Below are 22,320 nucleotides of genomic sequence, written 5' to 3'. Positions count from 1 at the left end.
CTGGGGGGTGCAGGGCCCACCGGGGGCTGCCGCCCCAGGGGCCCTGCAGGTGCCCCAGCCACGTCCCCTAACCCCCCCTAGGGGCCCCCCTAACCCCCCCCGCAGGGCCCCCGGCTGACGTCCTCCCCGAGCCGAGCACGTATAAATTGAACGCGTCAGGGGAGGAACAGTCAGTAGGGGGAGCGCCGGCAAAGGTCGGACTGGGTCGCTGGAGCCCACTAGGGCCGGGGCCCCCCGGGATTTTTCCCGGTGTCCCGGCGGCCCAGTCCGACCCTGGCCTAGGGTCTAAGGTTTTCTGGTGGGCCCCTGGGGTCCCAGTCCGATAGCCCATCTAGCTGGTCTTTATCTGTTTTACAACCAAAAAATAGGTTACACAAAGTTTGAAATAACAGTATTATAAAGAAATTGCTCATAAAAAGTCAATGTTTAGCCTTACATGTAAGTCTGAATGTGTGAGTTTGTGTTAAATGGATGATAATTCTCATCGGTACATTCTAGTACTTGTGATGCTTGGAGTAATTGTTGGGGAGTACTGTGTGTGGAAGAACGAATTGAGAGCATTAGGACCCTGCAGCAGCAATTGTGATTAAGTGCACTAACGCACGAAAAGCGTCAGGCACACGTTTTTTAATGTGAAGAAATAAAAACCATGTTTTAGCAGACCCTGGTAGTCCGGAGTGCTTCATGTCCTATTTTTGCTTTTGGAGATATATACCTTACAGCTACGGGTTTGGGGCCCTGAGCACCCGGACCACAACTGGACTTTCGTGAGCATACTCCTTTCCCTACCTTAATGAAATTTGATTGAGAAATACTGACTGTTTGAATTTGAGCGTCAGGCTCGGGGTTTTCGACACCTGAGCCTCCATTATGAATTAGATATTTGGCCTTTGTATCTACTATTCCTTTATCCGGGAGGAGTCAAATAGCTTTGCCCTTAGGGCAGTGATCCCCAACCAGTGGCTCCTGAGCAACATGTTGCTCCCCAACCCCTTTGATGTTGCTCTCAGTGGCCTCAAAGTTGGTGCCTATTTTTGAATTTCTTATTTGGAGGCATGTTTCGGAGGCATAAAGGCCATCTGTACTGCTAAACAGTACCTCTAGTAGTCTGCCAGTCCACATTGGGCTACTAATTGACCAATCTAAGTCCTTATTGGTCACCTACTTGGAAAGATTTTGTGCTTGTGTTGGTCCCCACCCTTTTTTCATTGAAATGTTGCTCACAGGTAAAAAAAAAGGTTGGGGATCCCTGCCTTAGGGCATTGTTTTCTTGTTTTTTTTTTTGATCATTAGGACCCTGCAGGCACCAGGAGGAAGGTCACATGGGTGGAAGGGAAGGAAGATGCCAATGGGAGAAGAGAATGAAATGAGAGCATTAGGACCCTGCAGGCACCGGGAGGAAGGTCACATGGGCGGAAGGGAAGGAAGATGCCAATGGGAGAAGAGAATGAAATGAGAGCATTAGGACCCTGCAGGCACCGGGAGGAAGGTCACATGGGCGGAAGGGAAGGAAGATGCCAGCAGGAGGAAAGTGACAGGAGCGGAAGGGAAGGAAGATACAGACTGAGTGCAGGAAACATAAAGGCACTGAAGGGGACTGACACATCTAATACCTACTGCAGCCATCTACCAAGTAACTTTTATTTCTGTACGGAGTTTTTCAAGGATTTATTAGTAGCACTGTATACTCCCCTAGTCATAGGGGTTTAGCCCAGAATCAATGTGTTAGTTCTGAGCTGGGGTGTAATGTGAGCTTACAGGGCTCTACCTGCACCATGTGTATTTAATAAGTGTGCTTGTAACCCTTAGGGGCCCATTTACTAATCCACGAACGGATCGAAAGCGGGCGAATGCGGAATGATCGGTATTTTGCGATTTTTTTTCGTCGCCGTCGCGACTTTAGTCGTTATGACTTGCGCGAATTGCCGCGACTTTTCCGTAGCCATCGCGAAAAAATCGGAAAGGTTTGCCCGCCGTTTACTAGCGCTCAATACGAAAAAGTCGCGACAATTCGCGCAAGTCGTAACGGCTACAAAAAAGTCGCGACAATTCACGCAAGTCTAACGGCTACGAAAAAGTCACGACGGCGACGAAAACAATCGCAAAAAATACGAAAAGGTCGCAAAATGTTCGTTTCCAATTCGATTTTTTCCCATTTGGATTTGTGGATTAGTAAATCGGCCCCTTAGGGTGAAGACACACTGGGCTACAAGTAGCAGCTACTTGTCACGGTTACTAAACTCCAGAAAATCCCCTGCCATAGACAATACTGAGAATTGCCGCTGCTAAAACACACGTAGAGACAATTATCAGTAAATGATCAGCATTGTCTTTTTTAGTAGCCGTGACAAGTAGTTGCTACTAGTAGCTCTGTGTGTCTTCACCCTTAGTGCTTAGTGCTGAGAACTAATAACCAGGCATGGCCTTACTGTATGTTATTTACTGACTGGGGCTTAGCCATATATAGGGGGGGAAGCTGTATGGCTGTTTACAATGAGAGTGGTGAAAAATATATAAATGAATTCTACTAACTCTTATGCCTGTTGTAGAGCAAGGAAAATCATATTCGCTTGGGGTTACAATTTTATATAGGTACCCCCCAGTGAATAATTGGTTTTCACCATAAAATAAAGTTTGCCTTGTTCTTTACACAGTCACAGACTGGTCTTTGTTCTGCAGTGAATTTTCACACTTTTCAGTGTGTGTGTTACACACAGAAAGGGCCATATGTAGGCCCCTGGAAATTGGTTTTAAGCCAGGGGTAAAAAGGGCCGGAGGGCCTAGGGGACCTGGGTATGGCCAATAGTAATACAGGTGTTGGATCCCTTATCCAAAAACCTATTATCCAGAAATCTCCGAATTACGGAAAGCCCGTCTCCCATAGACTCCATTGTAATCAAATAATTCAGAATTTTAAAACTGATTTCCTTTTCTCTGTAATAATAAAACAGTACCTGTACTTGATCCCAACTAAGATATAATTACCCCTTATTGGGGGCAGAACAGCCCTATTGGGTTTATTTAATGGTTAAATGATTCCCTTTTCTCTGTAATAATAAAACAGTACCTGTACTTGATTCCAACTAAGATATAATTGCCCCTTGTTGGGGGCAGAACAGCCCTATTGGGTTTATTTAATGGTTAAATGATTCCCTTTTCTCTGTAATAATAAAACAGTACCTGTACTTGATCCCAACTAAGATATAAATAATCCTTATTGGATGCAAAACAATCCTATTGGGTTCAATGAATGGTTTATTGATTTTTTAGTAGACTTAAGGTATGGAGATCCAAATTACGGAAAGACCCCTTATCCGGAATACCCTTGGTCCCGAGCATTCTGGATAACGGGTCCTATACCTGTATATGGGACAAAACAAATGATCTACCAAGTGTATAGAGAGATCCTAAAAATATTTTGCGTTAGTAGCCAGAAAATCATTTTTATGCCACTGATTTCACTGTCGCTGTATTTTATAAGTTGCTAAGCATATGTGTAAGTTATTATTTTATTTATTTTAGCATTTTAAGCATTTGTTTAACATAAGGCAAACTGCTGCTGTTGTGCGTCCCAGTAACACTGAGCTACAGTAGCATGGTAACATACATACTGTGCAATAGGTGCAGACAAACCTGTTTATTTAAAGACAGACAATTTATCATGTTTTTCTTCTCAACAGTTATCTGGCCTGTCCCATAAACATCGCTGAATGCCCTTATATGACCTTTTACTCATACAAACAGCTTTAAAGGCATAGTTCACCTTTGAATTAACTTATTTATCATGTAGAAAGGTCTTTTTTCAGTTATTTAGCTTTTTGTTTTTCCCCCAATAAGGATTAATTATATCTTAGTTGGGATCAAGTACAGGTACTGTTTTATTATTACAGAGAAAAGGGAATCATTTAACCATTAAATAAACCCAATAGGACTGTTCTGCCCCCAATAAGGGGTAATTATATCTTAGTTGGGATCAAGTACAGGTACTGTTTTATTATTACAGAGAAAAGGGAATCATTTAACCATTAAATAAACCCAATAGGGCTGTTCTGCCCCCAATAAGGGGTAATTATATCTTAGTTGGGATCAAGTACAGGTACTGTTTTATTATTACAGAGAAAAGGGAATCATTTAACCATTAAATAAACCCAATAGGGCTGTTCTGCCCCCAATAAGGGGTAATTATATCTTAGTTGGGATCAAGTACAGGTACTGTTTTATTATTACAGATAAAAAGGAAATCATTTTTAAAAATTAGAATTATATGCTTATAATGGAGTCTGTGGGAGATGGCATTTCCGTAATTTGGAACTTTCTGGATAACGGGTTTCTGGATAACAGATGCCATACCTGTATTTTAAATTCTGTGTAATGCCAGTGGAATAGAACTAAATTCCTGCTTCTAACTAGGGCATTTGTTCCTTTTAACATTTTCTATTCTGCCAACTTTTCAATAATGTACATACGTACACATTACTATGTATTAACTGTAAATAGGGAGGTTCAGTATGTAGGAGTTAAGTTTGTGGCTGACAATAAAGCAAGTTTGCCTAAAGTTACTCTTCTCTTTTTCCATCTGTTCCAGGATCTATTTTTCTAGAAGGAAGAATGCAACAGATTTCATGCTTACCAAACCCAGAGGTGAACTTTCATCATGCAATAGAATAATATTAACGTGGATAGTGTAAAAATGACATTTTCTCGTCAGGCATCACTGCTTCTCCTCTGTGCCAGTCTGGGGATTGTGCTTTCCAGGTCACACAGAGCATCAACAAGAAATGATACACAGGGAATGGACCTACACAATATAACAATGCACAAACAGTTTCAGATCTCTGCCAATTCACCAGCGCACCGTGACCTAATTGCCAGAGAAGGCAGCAGCACAGTGATAGAGTGCAATCTTAATGCAACCCAGAATGGAGATGTCGTGTGGTTTAATTCTAAAGGATATCTGTTGGGAGAAGAAGACAGAGGTGAGCCCTAGAATGCACGGTATAGGCTTCTATCACATAGTACAGGGGTGGGCAAACTTTTTGGCTCAGGGGCCACATTGACTTACAGACGGGCTGGGCCAGTGTTACGCCCAGGGCTGCCATCAGAAATCACGGGGCCTCTCAGCTCCACTCCCCAGCATCCTTCAGCTCCACTCCCCAGCATCCTTCAGCTCCACTCCCCAGCATCCTTCAGCTCCACTCCCCAGCATTCTCCAGCTCCCCCCTCAGCATCCTCCAGCTCCGCCCAGCATCCTTCCCAGCATCCTCCTCAAAATCCTCCCACCAGCGCCCCCCCAGCATCCTTCAGCTCCCCCCTCAGCATCCTCCAGCTCCCCCCAGCATCCTTCCCAGCATCCTCCTCAACATCCTCCCACCAGCTTCCCCCCAGCATCCACCATCTCCTCACCCCCAGCGACCTACAGCTTCATGCGGCTCCCCCTAGCTCCATCCTCCTGCTTCGGCCTGTTTTCTCCGTCCTTCGGCTGCATCTGTCCCCCGGCTCACTACTCACTACATCAGAACACTTTTATACGGTTCTGCCCCGTGCGTACTGACGTCACACGCACGCACGGGGCGCAACCAATCAGGAGTCGGCGGGCCGGATTGAAAAGGCCAACGGCCGGACGTGGCCCGCAGGCCATAGTTTGCCCACCCCTTACATAGTAGCAATACTGATAATTCTACTATGTAGCAGAGTGCTGTACCTTGTTAGCCATAAATCAAAACCAAAATACAATAGAGTAGGTGATACCTTTGTTTGGCTAACTATGTAGATTAAAGAATGCAAGCTTTTGGGACTACTTATGTCCCTGCATCAGGCATGGTATATACAGAGAATAAAAATCATGATTTATACACACTAGCACAGAGTAAAAAGATTCAATGTGACAAGTATGTGTAAAATCATTCCCATACTGCCCTTAAACTGGTAACAGAAATATCAATCTATATGAGGGACAGATATATTCAGATACAATTCTTAAATAGAGTGTACTTAACCCCCTACCACCTGGCCAAAATGTGTCTGACCAATGTCCCAAGTGCAGAAGCGATGTAGGCACCCTGTTTCATGTCTTCTGGTCCTGTCGGGTGATACAGAGATTCTGTGTTACAGTTTCTTAATGATAAGCTTGCCCTCCCAAATATTCACTCTCCAGAACTTTGTCTGCTAGGACTGACCGGGCACCTGCTACTCTAGACTGCTATCTGCAGTTACTTTCCTATGCTAAGAAATCCATTCTAATGCATTGGAAGTCCCTAGATCAGGGGCGCCCAAACTTTGTCCCCCGGCGATTTACCTTTGACTCCTCCCCCAAGACGCAGCGTACGTACGCATTCCCAATAAACGCACCCCCCTTCCCCATCCCCGGTTTAGACGCGGTCCACTAGAAATCCACGGGGGGTCGACTGGTGGACCGCAATCGATGTCTTGGCCACCCCTGCCCCCTTCCCAGCCAGAAACTGACTTATCTAGCAAGGGAGGGCCCGGAAAAATTTAATGCCATATGGGGCACGTGGCTGGACCTATAAAGCCAATAATTATGAATAACTAGTAATCTTGTATAACTAAAACTGCTACCTTAGCCTTACCCCCCCTTATTTCTTCTCTTGTTTGTTTTACTGTTGTTTAATTGTTTGAAATATCTCTGTAGAGGTAATGAGTGAATAAGCTGTGGGTTTAAAAACTTGAAGCCCATATTGTAGGAAGTAGCTTCATAGGTACCAATAGCCTTGGAACATTTTTGGTTCCCAACATTTAGGTTGCATAACATTAGTAAAGGATCCCATGAACATAAATATGTAATGATGTTTTGTCTGCTTTTACCTAACAGAAGGGAAGTGGCTGATATCTGCCAGTGGAGCCCTTAATATAACCAGCGTGACCTTTGCTGATCGAGGAAGATATACATGTATGTGTCCAGATGGAAACGGAACATCTTTCTATTCTGTTACTCTTAGGGTGACTTTCACCACAGGGGACATGGGCATTTACTACATGATCATCTGCTTAGTTACTTTCACTATCACCCTAATTCTGAACATCACCCGACTCTGCATGATGAGCAGCCACCTGCGCAAGACAGAAAAGGCCATTAATGAGTTTTTCCGCACAGAAGGTGCAGAGAAGCTACAGAAAGCTTTTGAGATTGCCAAGCGCATCCCAATTATCACTTCTGCTAAGACCCTGGAGTTGGCTAAAGTCACTCAGTTTAAGACCATGGAGTTTGCTCGCTATATAGAAGAGCTGGCCAGAAGCATCCCGCTGCCGCCCCTCATCTTCAACTGCAGAGCCTTCATGGAGGAGATGTTTGAAGTTGTGAGAATCGACGATCCCGACCAGGTTGAACCAGGAGGCATCTACACCATCAGCCCAGCGATACCACGCAGTGGGTCCCCTGCAAGTGATTCCGATGATAATTCCGTTCAAGGTCAAGAGATTGCCGTTAACGTATCTGTGCACCCTCATTGTGAGACTCAAAGCATAAACACCAACAACTCCCGTGATAGCTACCATATAGTATCTCCAGAGGAAGCTGTCTCCATGCTGGGCCCGGACAGGGCAGCTGAAGTAATAGTATGACACCTTTAATCATAAATCATTCCTTTCACTCTCAAAACACCTGTCGTGCCAGTTATTATTTCATTCCATGACATTTCTGCATATTATACAGTATGAGTTGTAAATAATAATGTGTTTGGAGATAACCGCGATCAAGTACATTTTTTATTGTTTCTCTTAGGTCAAAAGATTAATGACTGCCTACCCCTATAAAAGCAGGGCATCAAAAGAATGTGTAGTTCAGATGAATTATATACTGTTTGTCTTAACATGTGAAATGTGGACCTATAAGAATAAGGCAAGTGAAGCATAAAAAATCTACCTATGAATAATAGTGGTGTTTACAACACAGATGTTGTTCTAATGAATCAAGTACAAGTACAGTGACGCTGGGAAAACCCTTTGGGTGGTATTTCCAGGGTTCCCACAGCAAGTTAAATCAATCGGTGCAGCAGACTTGTAGCAAAAGAATCATGCACTATGGCCGTTTTGACGCCATGTGCTGAAAGTGACACAGCCGCCACTCTGAAAATTATTATGTCAGTTTTTTATAATTCTGCAGCAAAATTATGAATGAAAAACTTTGAAATTGTTGCCTTTAGACTTTTTAAGTCAAGTAAGATATTTGCCAGGTCTTGTATTGAAAGAGTGAGGCATAGAGGACTTCAGCAAGAAGCCAAAGTTATTGATAAGCAAGTGGAGAAACCTTTTCTTTTCGAGTTGATATAGACCTTTTCTCTTGCCTTACAGTATATGGGTACAATGGAATGGTGTCAGTGGTTTGGTTCACATCATATTACACATGTGAATTTCTCTTTCTTCTCATTTTTAATTTGGGTAAAATGTTGTATTGGATATTTTCCAACAAGCAATTACAACCAGTAGCCCTTTAGAACTTTGTCTAGCCTTACATAAGTATTTATTGTGTGATCAGTTGTTCTCATGTTTTAAAAGATCAAGTGACAACTAAAGGCCCCCATACACGGGCCGATAGAAGCTGCCGATATGGGTCCCTTGGACCGACTTGGCAGCTTATCGGCCCGTGTAGGGGCAGAAACGAGGGGCCTGGCCGACCAATATCTGGCCTGAAATTGGCCAGGTTAGAAAATCCAGTCGGATCGGGGACCGCATCGGCTCGTTGATGCGGTCCCCGAACCATCTGCCCCATGGCCGCAAATGTAATCCGATCGTGGTACCCGATATCGCCCACCTGTAGGGTGAAGATCCGCTCGCTTGGTGACATCCCCAAGCGAGCGGATCTTATAGTGTATGGGGACCTTAAGGGGCTTCTGGACCCAGATTTTTTGTAACCTGCACACTTTAGAGAGGAAGTTGCATGTCATGTTTACATGTCTTGTTTTGATGGCTCTTAACCTTCGGGCACTAGTTTGAACCAAAGTTGGGTCCACATGCTGTTTGTGGTGGGTCTGCATGACTTCAATAATGTGAATATTCTCAATACAAAAGAAATTATTAGTTCAACAAGATGCATAACTGTTTGATTTTTTTTCATGATAATTATGGCTCAAAAACTCAAATGGCTCATATTCAGTAACAGTTACAATTAATATATAATCTGCCCCACAAAAGGTAAATTGATATGTAAGGCTTACTTCATTTTTTTTTAAGTCTTCAGCTTGAATCTGACTTGAAAAGTGCCCCATAACAGAAAGGCAAAAAAGCAACGGCAGCTTGAATTCCTCTGTACACTGAACCGGAAGTCGGCTTTGCACGGGTGAACTAAAGCACCAAAGCTAGTATAAATAAATTTAAAGCAACTGGACTTGTTTGGTAATCATTGAAGACGTTTCACTACTCATCCGAGCAGCTTCTTCAGTTCAACCATGACCTGGATGAATGAAAATCTTCATAGACATAAAGCACCAAAGCTTTTTTGTCAGGATCTGCAGTTTAAATTTATGCTCACAACATTACCCCCAAAGCTGTCCGAAGGAAAGGAAACGTAAATTTAAACTGCAGATGCTGATAAAAAAAGCTTCGGTGCTTTAGGTCATTGATGTTAAAGCGACTTCCGGTTCAGCATTCAGGAATTCAAGCCGTCTTTGCCTTTTGGCCTTCCAGCTATGAGGCACTTTGCAAGTCAGATTCAAGCTGAAGATTTAAAAATATTAAAGGGAGAGTAAGCCTTATCTATTATAGCTGTTTTGGGAGGAACTCAAATGTAAAACTTCAGCATCTAAAATGTCTAGATGTCCTAGGCACACTGCTCTAAACCTGCTAAATGCATCTACCCCTTACACATTTTGCTGGTTTCACCTAATATTAGGATAGAATCTATGGCAGTGGTTCCCAACCTTCCTAATGCCGCGACCCTTTAATACAGTTCCTCATGTTGTGGTGACCCCCAACCATAAAATTATTCCTAAGCCCATCGGAAATATGTGTTTTCCTATGGTCCTAGGGGACCCCTTTGAAAGGGTCGTTCGACCCCCAAAGGGGTCCCGACCCACCGGTTGAGAACCGCTGGCCTATGGGCTCATTACTGGAGCAATGTTTGTTGTGATGGCCACAGGCCAGCAAAACTAAGCCACAAACCTTATGCAATATACATTCATAAAAAGTTTACATTTTTCATTGTTACGGTGTATATAGATATATATGGACAGAGAGGAGCACTGCCCCAAAAGATGCTTTAGTGTCATGCTCATAAATGCTACTTTGTAGCAAAATATACCTCAGGATTAAAATGCACCGGCCAAACACCCCATGTGCAGTCAATAAAGAAAAGGTTAAAAAGCAGCAAAGGTGCCTGTGAATGACAAATGTGAGATTAAAAAATGTATTGTATGAACGAACCAGTGGCAGAGGGACCCAGAGAATGAAAAATAGGCAAATAGAGAATGGGTTAGTGTTATGTAGCCAGGACAAACACGACTGATGGTCCCACATCACTGTCCCTATGGGGACTTAACTCACAACATCGGGCAGTTAGTCAATGTACTACAAAGTGAGTATGGGTGGTCCAGTTGGTAGACAACACGTGTAAAGGTCCCCATACACGGGCTGATTCTAGCTGCTGATATGGGTCTCTTAGACCGATTCTGCAGCTAATTGGCCCATGTATGGGCACTACCGATGGGCCTGCCCGCCCGATATCTGGCCTGAAATAGCTCAGATCTCGATCGGGCAGGTTAGAAAATCTAGTCGGATCGGGGACCACATTGGCTTGTTGATGCGGTCCCCGGACCGACTTTGCCTATACCCGTCATTATAATTCGATCGTTTGGCCCCAGGGCAAAATGATCGAATTAGCCTGGATTCTCCCGATAACGCCCACCCGTAGGTGGGGGATATTGGGAGAAGATTCGCCAAGCGAGCGGATCTGAAGGTGTATAAGCACCATAAGTTTATGGTGACAGGCATTCTTCAATAGGTGCTTATACATATAGTAGGTGGATTAAGGTCAGACTCATTGGCTGACTGGTACTGCACACAACCTGCCCAAATTAAATTCATCAGGTGCTGCTAAGAAGCAGAGTCACGTACAAAACTGCCACCTCCATTCGAACACAGAAAATTAAATGGATGCCCACGGGGTCCCCACTTTAATCATTGGAAATGCACACATTTACACAATAGTTGTGTAAATGAAAAAGGCTGTAAGCATTTGTAACCCAATTTTTTTTTAAACAGTTAATCATAATTGGCCTTTGTATAGACCCTCAGTGGGACCAAAAGTCACTGGTAGCAACATCACCAAAAAAAAAAGAGCAGAATATAGAAAGAAAAGGAAAAACAACTGAAATTTTAGACCTCATAGCAAGTTCCGAAACACAAGTGAGGGTGTAACAAGTACAGCAAAAAGCAAAAAGGTGAAGGCGTAGAACCAGAAAGGTATTGGCATACCAATAAACTGCATTTAGTTCATAGAAATCATAGACATTACTATATATATATATGTGTGTGTGTATTTGAAAATCTGTTTTTTAGCATTTATATTGTGTTTGTTTCTGAATGTGTCTGGCTCTCGGAGATTGGTGTTGGTAAGGGTGTCAGATACACTACCTCATACCAAATTCCCAGACTTTCTAGTACAATATTTGATATGTAGTATAGCTATGATGGTATGGAAAGTATACAGAATTATTATACATATGTATATTTTAATATATCCTTATGTACAGGCTGAGGTGCCAAGTAGTCACTGCTTTTCAAATTTTCTTCTATACGTTTTGGATGTTTTATACATGTTTCTATAGAAACTCCCTTTCTCTGATCCCTCTGATAGAATATTACTAAATGTACCACTATATCTTTGCAGGGAATACCAATATAAATGCATGTATAGTCCCAGGGCAGCAAATAAGTACCCGTTACTCACACCCTAACTGATTATATACTGATTGTATACTCTGGGCCCATGTATAATAACACATTTTTACCAGACAGGCCTGTAAAATACTGGCCAGGTAGCATCCCTATGCATGTGGCTGGAAGGCCAGACCCACAATTTGTCATTCTCTACTGCCGTGATCCCCAACCAGTGGCTCAGGGGCAACATGTTGCTCCCCAACCCCTTGGGTGTTGCTTTCAGTGCCCCCAAACCAGGGAGTTATTTTTGAATTCCTGACTTGGGGGCAAGTTTTGGTTGAATAAAAACAAGATTTCCTACCAAATAAAGCCCCTGTAAGCTGATAGGGTGCATAGAGGCTGCCTAATAGCCAATCACAGCTCTTATTTGGCTCCTCCATGAACTTTTATGGTGCTTGTGTTGCTCCCCAAGTCTTTTTACATTTGCCTGTGGCTCACGAGTAAGAAAGGTTGGGGGCCCCTGCTCTACTGTATACTAATGAAAGTAATTTGTGTTCGTATTGGTGTATTACGTGCAAGTTTTGGTAGATACTACCTTAAGGGCAGTCTCTGTTTTACTGTAATTCTTGGGAATACTTGGTGATTTGCAGTTGAATTTTGCTCTATTTTGTTTTTCCTGTCTACTCAATGGCTTACAGTGAAGCTGCAGAGTATAAGTCAAACTTTTCACAGAATCACATGTAGCAGAAAAGTGCATTTATGTGACTATAAAAGCTCATGTCTATGGAATATATATGATTATATATATGAGTAATACGAGTAAAGCCTGGAGTATATGAGTATAATAAATGGAGAAAAGGTGTGTATTCCTGTGCCAATAAATTGCACCGGAATATTGCAGACTTTTTAACATAAACTTCTATTGCAATACCTTGTTCGAGTGAATGCCACTTGTCTTTTCCCTTCTCTGCAGTTGTGATATTTATTTTTTGGCACGCAGGACATGTATTTCATCCACCTAGACCAGGGATCCCCGACCTTTCTTACTGGTGAGCCACAGTTAAATGTAAAAAGACTTGGAGAGCAACACAAGCACCATAAAAGTTCATGGAGGAGCCAAATAAGGGCTGTGATTGGCTATTAGGCAGCCTCTATGCACCCTATCAGCTTACAGGGGGCTTTATTTGGTAGGAAATCTTGTTTTTATTCAACCAAAACTTGCCCCCAAGTCAGGAATTCAAAAATAACTCCCTGGTTTGGGGGCACTGAGAGCAACACCGAAGGGGTTGGGGAGCAACATGTTACCCCGGAGCCACTGGTTGGGGATCACTGACCTAGACTGTAGCTGGAATCAGAACATCACATGGTATCTTAGCCACTGATAAGAACTTTTTCTTGGCAATATCATTATTCATTTATTAGTGTTTGTTCAGTTCAGTGATTTCCCAAGTCTCCTTTGCCAATCTGTTTTTTTCCTGTGCTTTTGGAAATGGGAAACACAGATCTGTGTTAGGCCTCAGCTGAACTTCATATGTTATTTGTCAAATTGTATTTATCGGCCAGTGGAAAATTGCATAAAAATCACTGGATATTTTCTTCCAGCCAAGCAAACTTTGAAATCATAGTTCCTTACATGATAATCAAATCAATGGGGGCCAAAAATGTCTGGTCATACCTCCGTATACAAGAAGTGACCTCTGAAAATGTATTTAAGAACATTCATATTTTAATATTAGCCGTTTCAGTACTATGGGCAAAAAAGGTACAGCCGGAGGCACCATTACTGCCAGCATGAACACGTATTGTGCTGAAAATTGATGCCCTATAAAAGTCAATTTTGCCAGGTTTATTTTTATCATATGATTCTCTGCTTTTAAAATGGTCTTACTGCTGCAGTTCAGCACTGGGCCACCATGCTTTTCCCAGCATGTCACTGGCCATAAAAAGGATAGTGCTGAAGGCTAGCACACACTAACTCCTTGCATGGCTTATTAAGTAAGGTGTTCCATGCAGGGCTGCCATCAGAAATCACTGGGCCCCTCACAACACAATTTCCCCCCCATGGCCCCTCCCCCAAGGCCCCCTAAAACATTGGTGGGGTTACATTTTGCAGTGGTGCCAGGGCAGGGACCCCCTAAAACATTGCTAGCCAGCCCAGGCCCCCCTAAAACATTGCTGGTCCTCCCCCAGAGTCCTCATACTATGGCACGCTCCCCGCTGTTTCCTGCTTCCCCACATGTCCTCCAGCTCCGCCCCCCCCAGCATCCTCCCCAGCATTCTCCAACTCCCCCCAGCATCCTACGGCTTCCCCTGCGTCGTTTGGCTTCCTCTAGCTGTGACCTCCCCCTGCATTTTACGGCTGTGTCCCCAGGCTCCCCCACTGCACTTCTATAAGGTTGCGCCCCATGCATACTGACGTCATACATACGCATGGGGCGTGACCAATAGGATTACCACTGACCACCAATGACAGGGGCCCAGAGTTGATTAAAGGGGGCCCCAGCTACTAAAGAAACTGTAGCGCGGCTGGGCGCCTTTTAATGGTAAAATCACCCGGGCCCAGGACGACTGTTCCCCCCTGATGGCGGCCCTGGTTCCATGGGTATTTCCAGCTGGCACCTTTAACTATGGCTGGAATTATCCCTAAGCTTTCTTGTGATACTGCAGGAGGGTACAGTAGAATAGAATTTTAAAAGTTTCAACAGTTAACATCAGGGGTGGACAAACTTTTTGGCTCAAGGGCCAACAGACGGGCCGGGCCAGCGTTACGCCGTCTCCGCTCATCAGTCCGAGTCTCGCGTGATGAGTCGGCGGGCCGCCCGTGGGCCGTAGTTTGCCCACCCCTGGTTAACATTATAAAGGGACAGAGAGAGTGTTTGTTCTTGAATACATTTTAGGACGAGGCACACTGTAAAGAATTTCAGTATTAGATACACCCACATTTGTGTTATTTCTTTTAATCTCTTAGGTTCCTCGGACAATCCTATCATGGTTTATTCATTTTTTTTGTATGAAATTGTATGTTCATAAATATCAAGAGAAGATTTTGTATTTTCATCAACTGATCTAATAAAATCTGTCATAAAACATCATTTCTCTTTGTGGATCTTTTTGCTGCACAAGTCCCCCACATGCCCAATGGAAATCACTGATTTTTGGTTGATTAAAGCAGGGGTCCCTAACCACTGGGTCGGGGACTGGTGTTACACAGCCATGACAACAGCGATGTGAAGCCCAGGAAGCTTTCTACTGATCGCGACAAGGACCAAATACTTAAAGCTCCATACTAAGCGGCAGGGGATGTCACCACTGTATGGGCGCACCTAGTTGCAAGGGAACAAGCTCAGGTCTCCCACTGATTTTGTATTGTGATGAGCTGTATTATATTTAATATTGTAACAATAATAATAAAAATTAAGTGCATAATATAAAATGTAGTAATTACATTTATATTATATATGTAATAATTAAATTACAGTATATACTATACACTAGTTGTGCCCACCCCCGCTCCTTGGAAAAATCGTCTTGCTTGAAACCGGTCCGTGGTGCAAAAAAGGTTGGGGACCACTGTTTTACATGACATTGATACTACTACATTTCATATATATGGCTATGTCAAGATAACCATCTATATGTAACTGATAGCACTCAATAGTAAGAAATACAAGTCCGGCTTGGGACTCCTCCAGTAACATGGGAGTAGGAGAAACAATAGGTTAGCTGAAAGCCGTTCTAATGTGTAGCGCTGGCTCCTTCTGAAAGCTCAGACTCAGGCACACTTTACTGCTGCGCTGCAAGTTGGAGCGATATCCCCCCCCCTCACCCCCAGCAGCCGATCAGCAGAACAATGGGAAGGGAGCAAGATAGCAGCTCCCAGTAGGTATCAGAATAGCACTCAATAGTAAGAAATCCAAGTCCGGCTTGGGACTCCTCCAGTTACATGGGAGTAGGAGAAACAATAGGTTAGCTGAAAGCCGTTCTAATGTGTAGCGCTAGCTCCTTCTGAAAGCTCAGACTCAGGCACACTTTACTGCTGCGCTGCAAGTTGGAGTGATATCCCCCCCCCCTCACCCCCAGCAGCCGATCAGCAGAACAATGGAAAGGGAGTAAGATAGCAGCTCCCAGTAGGTATCAGAATAGCACTCAATAGTAAGAAATCCAAGTCCGGCTTGGGACTCCTCCAGTTACATGGGAGTAGGAGAAACAATAGGTTAGCTGAAAGCAGTTCTAATGTGTAGCGCTGGCTCCTTCTGAAAGCTCAGACTCAGGCACAATGCACTGACAACAGTGTAATTTAGAAATAAAAAGGACACCATAAAAATCATGACTGTATCCCTGTAACATTGGGTGAGTCCACCTTTGCAATAATACCAGCTGTAAGGGGCACCCATTACCTAAAATGTTTCCCTCACCAGATGTGTGGGGGCAATAATAGTACTTTGCAAAGATTTGCACCCTATTGAGTGCTTTATGGCACACACGTGAACAAGTATCCCAGCTTGTACATTAGATGTATGCATTTAATGGAAGCATATGTGCATAGTTAGTGAGCTGGGGGCACATTATGTGCATGTGTGTGGCCCAGAGCATGGCTTCCTGCACTAATAGATCCCCTCTGGTGATCCCACTGCAGCCCTTCATTTAGTTTAATGTCACTAGCGCTAACAACAGGGCAAACAAAATCCCACCCCCTCCACTTCACAAAATGCCCCCAAGTGCAAGTTGCCTGCCTACTGATCCTGATGTGCAGGGATGGAGCTAAGAGGAGGCAGCAATCCCTTGATTTTACCCCCCCACCCATTGTTGCACCATACATGTGCTTCTTCTGCCTACCCCTAGTTTTGGCCCTAGTCCCATATGTAGTAGTTCTAAGGGCAGACTGAGAAAATGTTGGTTTCCTTGTTTTGTTTAACGGAATTACAATAGAATGCAATGCTGCACTGTTAAGGGTGAAGACACACAGAGCTACTAGTAGCAGCTACTTGTCATGGCTAATAAAATAGACAATGCTGATCATTTACTGATAACTATCACTACTTGTGTTTTAGCAATTCTCAGTATTGTCTATGGCAGGGTATTGTCTGCTGTTTAGTAGCCGTGAAAAAGTAGTTGCTACTAGTATCTCCGTGTGTCTTCACCCTAAGGGCTCTGGCACACGGGAAGAATAATCTCCCTTGTCGCGGGCAACTTATCTCCCCGAAATGTCATCCCACTGGCAAAAATAAGATTTACATTTTTGCTGGTGGGATGGCATTTCGGGGAGATTAGTCTCCCGCGACAAGGGAGATTTGTCGCGGGCGACTAATCTCCGTGTGCCACACAGTCCTAAAAGTTCTGTTTGCTTCAGAAAGACTACTATAGTTTATATAAATACCGTGCTGTGGTGCCATAAGGGCCACCATTCAAGCCGGAAAGATGGAGAAAAGGCACAGATTAAATAGCAGGTGAACAGATAAGCTCTGTAGAATACAATGGTGTTTTATAGTGCTTATCTGTTATGAAGCCTGGGCCATTTAGCCCTATTTCAAGCAGATTTATGTATATGACCTACAGTTATGTTTCTGAAGCAAACACAAAACTGTTGCCAGTAAGGGGCAACAGTACATTATCTTTTTATTACAGGTATGGGACTAGTGGCTTATCACATACTATCATTTGTATTTACTAGTGGCTTATTAAATGCTATCATTTGATTGGTTAGAAACTTGAGCAAAACTTGTGCATTTTATTGAAAAACTCCCCTTTGTTGTGCTAAAACCCTTCAAAAATAATTTACTTTGGTTGTGCAGCAGGCACATTTGCATTAGGTCTTACAAATATTACCAGCACTTTTTAAAAAAGTGAAAATGGTGGCACTTTCTATGCCCAAGTACTATTTTCACAACCATGAATATTTTCATGAAGTGCTAAACTTTATTTACACATTAAACATAAATAACATGAAATTTGAACTTCTTATTTGAACAGCTGCTCTATAGCATATGAATCAGCTGACGCAATATTGATGCAAAAGTCTGCGTGCCATTTCTAGATTGCCACTGTTCTGGTAAATGAGGGACAAATTAAAGGCAATGTCTCTTCTAAGGTCTAACTGGTCCAATTCCATTCCTTCTAGTTCAAGAGGTGGAAGCTCGAGGGCTTGCTGGTAGTAATGAATTGCGAGATGAACAAGGCCCATTTGATGCAATGCACGCCCCATGTTATAGTATGACTCCTGACAAGGGCCGCGTAGTTTAAGATATCGATTGAGGAATGAAAAGCCTTGCACCAACAGAGCGTGCCTTTTTAGCACAAACTTTTGGGACGCCATATGAACAAAAGTCAATCCTATACAAAGGCTATGCAGCGGATCATTCATTTCCATTCTGAAGGCTTGGACATACTGAGCAAGAGCATGCTTGAAGCTTCCAGAAACGAATGCATTGTGCCCACTAAGAACACACAGTGCAAGATTGGAAGGGTTTTTCAACATCAGCCTTAAACAAAAACGGTGATGCCTCACATCCTGGGAGTGCATAGTTATCTGATTGAAGATGTTCCATAGCTGTGGCTTATTCACATTTTCCATTAACATTATTCGAATATAGTTATACGCTTTTCTAAAGTTCTTGTCGAGAATGGCAGCAGAAAGGCCAAAATATTCTAACTCCTTCCTCTTCATGCGGTCATCGTAAAACGAATAATACTCCAATGACGAATCGACGAGCAATTCCGCTTCTTTAAACCGAGAAAGGTCGCCCAAGGCTAAAACTGTCTTTACAAGAAGGCTCCACCAGTCATCCTTGGTTAAAACGCTTGTAAGTACGGTAAAAATGGATTTTCCATCGGAGTTTGCTACATCCTGGTCATCGTTATTAGACATTTTATCTCTGGATACTTTGAGAAGGTATAAATGTCGCTCTCCGGATTTGGAACTCGAGATCAAACAAACCTGTGCCCGATTCATGGCAATTTTTAAGAGCATGGCGAGCATAGTGAGCAGTGTATCTACATAATCATATAATTTACCCTGAGAAAAAAGAAGGGTGGAGCGATGAAGTAGAAGCTTAAGTTCCTGCTGTGCAGCATTGGAATCCTGGGCTAATGTATCTGGATCATACATTGGCTCTAGAGCTTCTAATGCTTTCTCTGGATGTCCAAGTTGCTGCTGGAGAGTAGAAAGTGATATTCTAGCATCTAAATGAAGAGGTGCCATGTCCACAACTTTGCTATAACTCTCAGCAGCTTTCTCCATGTGCCCCAATGCTTTCAGACAGTCTGCATGTCTAAGCCAAACAACAGCAAGGTTGTATTTTAGCGAGCACACAAGAGCGCTAAGAAGCGGTAATGCGGAATTGTATTCACCAACATCAAGAAAAGCTTCGGCAACGTCCAGATACAAATCACCCACTTCCTCAGGATTTTGCTCCATAAGAAAGGTCAACAATGGATAAACTGGTTCAAGTATGTTGAGGTGAATTAAGCACAACATCATTTTGACTGTGATATCAATAGGAACCCCATCGGGAATATGGCATACCACAGATTCAGCGCTATTCAGTACGTCCGTTTCACTCTTACTTAACGTAATGCCTGAAAACTGTGTTATCACATCAAGTGCTTTATCGTACTGTTTATTAGAGAGGTACAACTCGGCCGCGATATTGACATCTTCTATTGCGACGAGGTTCTGGTGTTTAGAAAGGGCTTCCTCGATGGTGCCAATGGCAGATGCAATATCGTTTGTTTCATAATAGGTTTTGGCCATATCTCTCGCCAGCTGCATAAAACGCTCCCCGTCAGTAGGCGATAAGAGATTCAGGATGCGTCGATATCCATCCATGGCCAACTTGTGCTCTCCGATTTGTTCGTACAAACTTGACCTCTCCCACAGAAAGCGTACGTTGGTTGGGTTGTATCGAAGCGCTTTGCCGTAGCAGAAGATGGCTTGCTTGATGTTGTCTTGTTCCAAGGACATCTCTGCCAGCCTAACCCATTCTTCCGTGTTGCTGGGATTCAGATGGGCAGCGATCAGTTCAAACTGCAGAGATTTCTCCATGTCCCCCTGATCTTCGTATATCATGGCCAGGGTTGAAAAGGGTTCATAGGCGAGGGGAGCTTGGCGGATGATCTCCATGCACATCAAAATGGCTTCCTCGCTTTCCCCCCGCGCAAATCGAATGTTGGCTTCACCCATGAGGCCTCTCAGCACCTTAGGGAGTTTACTACGCGGCCTTTTCTCCCTCATCATCTTTTTGTTTTCTCTGTTAAGCTCCATTTCCAAGGCAAACACATCTCCAGCAGAGGGAGGCTGGACTTGATGTTCTCCATGTTCTTCCTCCTCCTCCTCCTCCTCCTCTTCTTCTTCTTCTTCATCATCATCATCCCCTGTTCTGTCCCCTTCTCCAATCATAGAGGCAAATGCCCGGTGGACTGACTTACTAACACCGTCTGAGGTTTCCTCCTCCTCCTCCTCATTGGAGGCAACAGCTTCTGGGAGGGTTCCCCCCGACGTGGTCGGTACATTTGGATCGTCTGTATCACCGGGCAATGGTTCCGAGGCGAGTCTCTCCTCTCGTCTCCTCTCAAACTCCTCGAAAGATATTTTACCTTCCAAGTAATCGATGAGCTCAGGGCTGAAGCCAGACATTTTACCCGCTAAACCAAACTGCTAAATATTTCATTACTTTCTGATATTGTGTTCCTACACAAACGCGGTGAACTAAACCGGAACTAATTTCCGCCAATAGCGCGTTCGAATTCATGACTGGCAGACTCATTAACCAATGAGAAAGGGTTCTCTGATGTCGAGCGGTAGCCAATGAAGGGAGGCGTTACGTGTCTCCGCCAATAGCGCGTTTGAATTCATGACTGGCAGACTCATTAACCAATGAGAAAGGGTTCTCGGATATGGAGCGGTAGTCTATGAAGGGAGGGTCTACTAATTTGACAGCGTATCCGCCAATAGCGCGTTTGAATTCATGACTGGCAAACGCTTTAACCAATGAGAAAAGGTACTCGGATATCGCCCGGTAGCCAATGAAAGCAGGCGCTACGCGTCTACTAATTTGACAGTGTCTCTTTCCGCCAATAGCGCGTTTGAATTCATGACTGGCAGACTCTTTAACCAATGAGCAAGGGTTCTCGGATATGGAGCGGTAGCCAATGAAGGGAGGCGCTACGTGTCTACTAATTTGACAGTGTATCCGCCAATAGCGCGTTTGAATTCATGACTGGCAGACTCTTTAACCAATGAGAAAGGGTTCTCTGATATCGAGCGGTAGCCACTGAAGTGTCTACTAATTTGACTGTCTCCGCCAATAGCGCGTTTGAATTCATGACTGGCAGACTCTTTAACCAAACTGAAAGGGTTCTCGGATATCGAGTGGTAGCCAATGAAGGGAGGCGCTACGTGTCTGCTAATGTGACAGTGTCTCCGCCAATAGCGCGTTTAAATTCATGACTGGCAGACTCTTTAACCAATGAGCAAGGGTTCTCGGATATGGAGCGGTAGTCTATGAAGGGAGGGTTACGTGTCTGCTAATTTTACAGTGTCTTCGCCAATAGCGTTTGAATTAATGACTGGTAGACTCTTTAACCAAACAGAAAGGGTTCTCTGATATCGAGTGGTAGTCAATGAGGGGAGGCGTTACGTGTCTGCTAATTTGACAGTGTCTCCGCCAATAGCGCGTTTGAATTCATGACTGGCAGACTCTTTAACCAATGAGCAAGAGTTCTCGGATATCGCTCGGTAGCCAATGAAGGGAGGCGCTACGTGTCTACTAATTTGACAGTGTCTCCGCCAATAGAGCGTTTGAATTCATAACTGGCAGACTCTTCAACCAATGAGCAAGGGTTCTCGGATATGGAGCGGTAGCCAATGAAGGGAGGCGCTACTTGTTACGCAGTACAGAAAGTGGACAGCGATTGGAGGAGCCGAAATTAACTTTAAACGCAAAGTATGAGTGTGGGTTAAGGTAGTTCTGAGGTAGTAGTCAGTGTATTTGTGTTCCCAGAGCTGCTGGTTAGCAGGTACTGGGCAGTCTGGGTAATAGTTCTACCTAGAACCTGTAACCTGTCATTGGAAATGTATTCATGAGTGTGCCCTGACGTGTGTTGTGGTACATTCCTCTGCTCATCACTCTATGCAGGCATTAGGCCAATTACCCCAAAGGGCCCCCCAACTTTACCTGTAATTAGCTGCGCCTTAATGCTAAGCCCCACCATTAAAATCACACCTGAATAAGCTTCATGTAGGGCTATAGCCGCAGCGTTAAAGTGATACTGACCGCAAAATAATACTTTTGATTATATGATTCTACCTCATTTTCTCCTGAAAGCGCTTGTTTTCTAAATAGACGCTTCTTAAGATCCTGGACACAACTGTGAGACAAACCCGACTGCTCCTGAGCGCTGATATGTGCGCGATGACACAAAGTGGCACGTGTCATAGGCTAATACTACAAGTGGCGCTTTTATGCTGTGTTTTTAAAGGAGAAGGAAAGGCTA

At 43.8% G+C, this 22,320-nt stretch overlaps 2 protein-coding genes across 3 annotated transcripts; one reads left to right on the top strand and one right to left on the bottom strand.

The window, feature by feature from the left end:
- Positions 1-1,409: 1,409 nt before the first annotated feature.
- Positions 1,410-7,878, top strand: mfap3 (microfibril associated protein 3). 2 transcript variants are annotated; one of them, XM_004912750.4, is made up of 3 exons: positions 1,410-1,633; positions 4,586-4,976; positions 6,830-7,878. In XM_004912750.4, the coding sequence occupies exons 2-3, from the start codon at positions 4,691-4,693 to the stop codon at positions 7,576-7,578; spliced, it is 1,035 nt and encodes a 344-aa protein (XP_004912807.1). In that variant the 5' UTR covers positions 1,410-1,633; positions 4,586-4,690; the 3' UTR covers positions 7,579-7,878. The 2 variants fall into 2 exon arrangements, with proteins under 2 accessions (XP_004912807.1, XP_002941840.1); XM_002941794.5 differs by having other exon boundaries at positions 1,411-1,648.
- A 9,841-nt stretch (positions 7,879-17,719) lies between these two features.
- On the bottom strand, positions 17,720-20,571 carry gtf3c3 (general transcription factor IIIC subunit 3). Its single transcript, XM_002941793.5, has one exon. It carries the CDS (start codon positions 20,459-20,461, stop codon positions 17,819-17,821), a length of 2,643 nt encoding a protein of 880 aa, XP_002941839.3. The 5' UTR covers positions 20,462-20,571; the 3' UTR covers positions 17,720-17,818.
- Between the last annotated feature and the right edge of the window lie 1,749 nt (positions 20,572-22,320).

The sequence above is a fragment of the Xenopus tropicalis genome, chromosome 3 (assembly GCF_000004195.4).
Source record: "Xenopus tropicalis strain Nigerian chromosome 3, UCB_Xtro_10.0, whole genome shotgun sequence".
Taxonomy (NCBI): Eukaryota; Metazoa; Chordata; class Amphibia; order Anura; family Pipidae; genus Xenopus; species Xenopus tropicalis.
The sequence above is the reverse complement of the archived record's forward strand: the minus strand, read 5'-3'. Positions and strand labels throughout refer to the sequence as shown.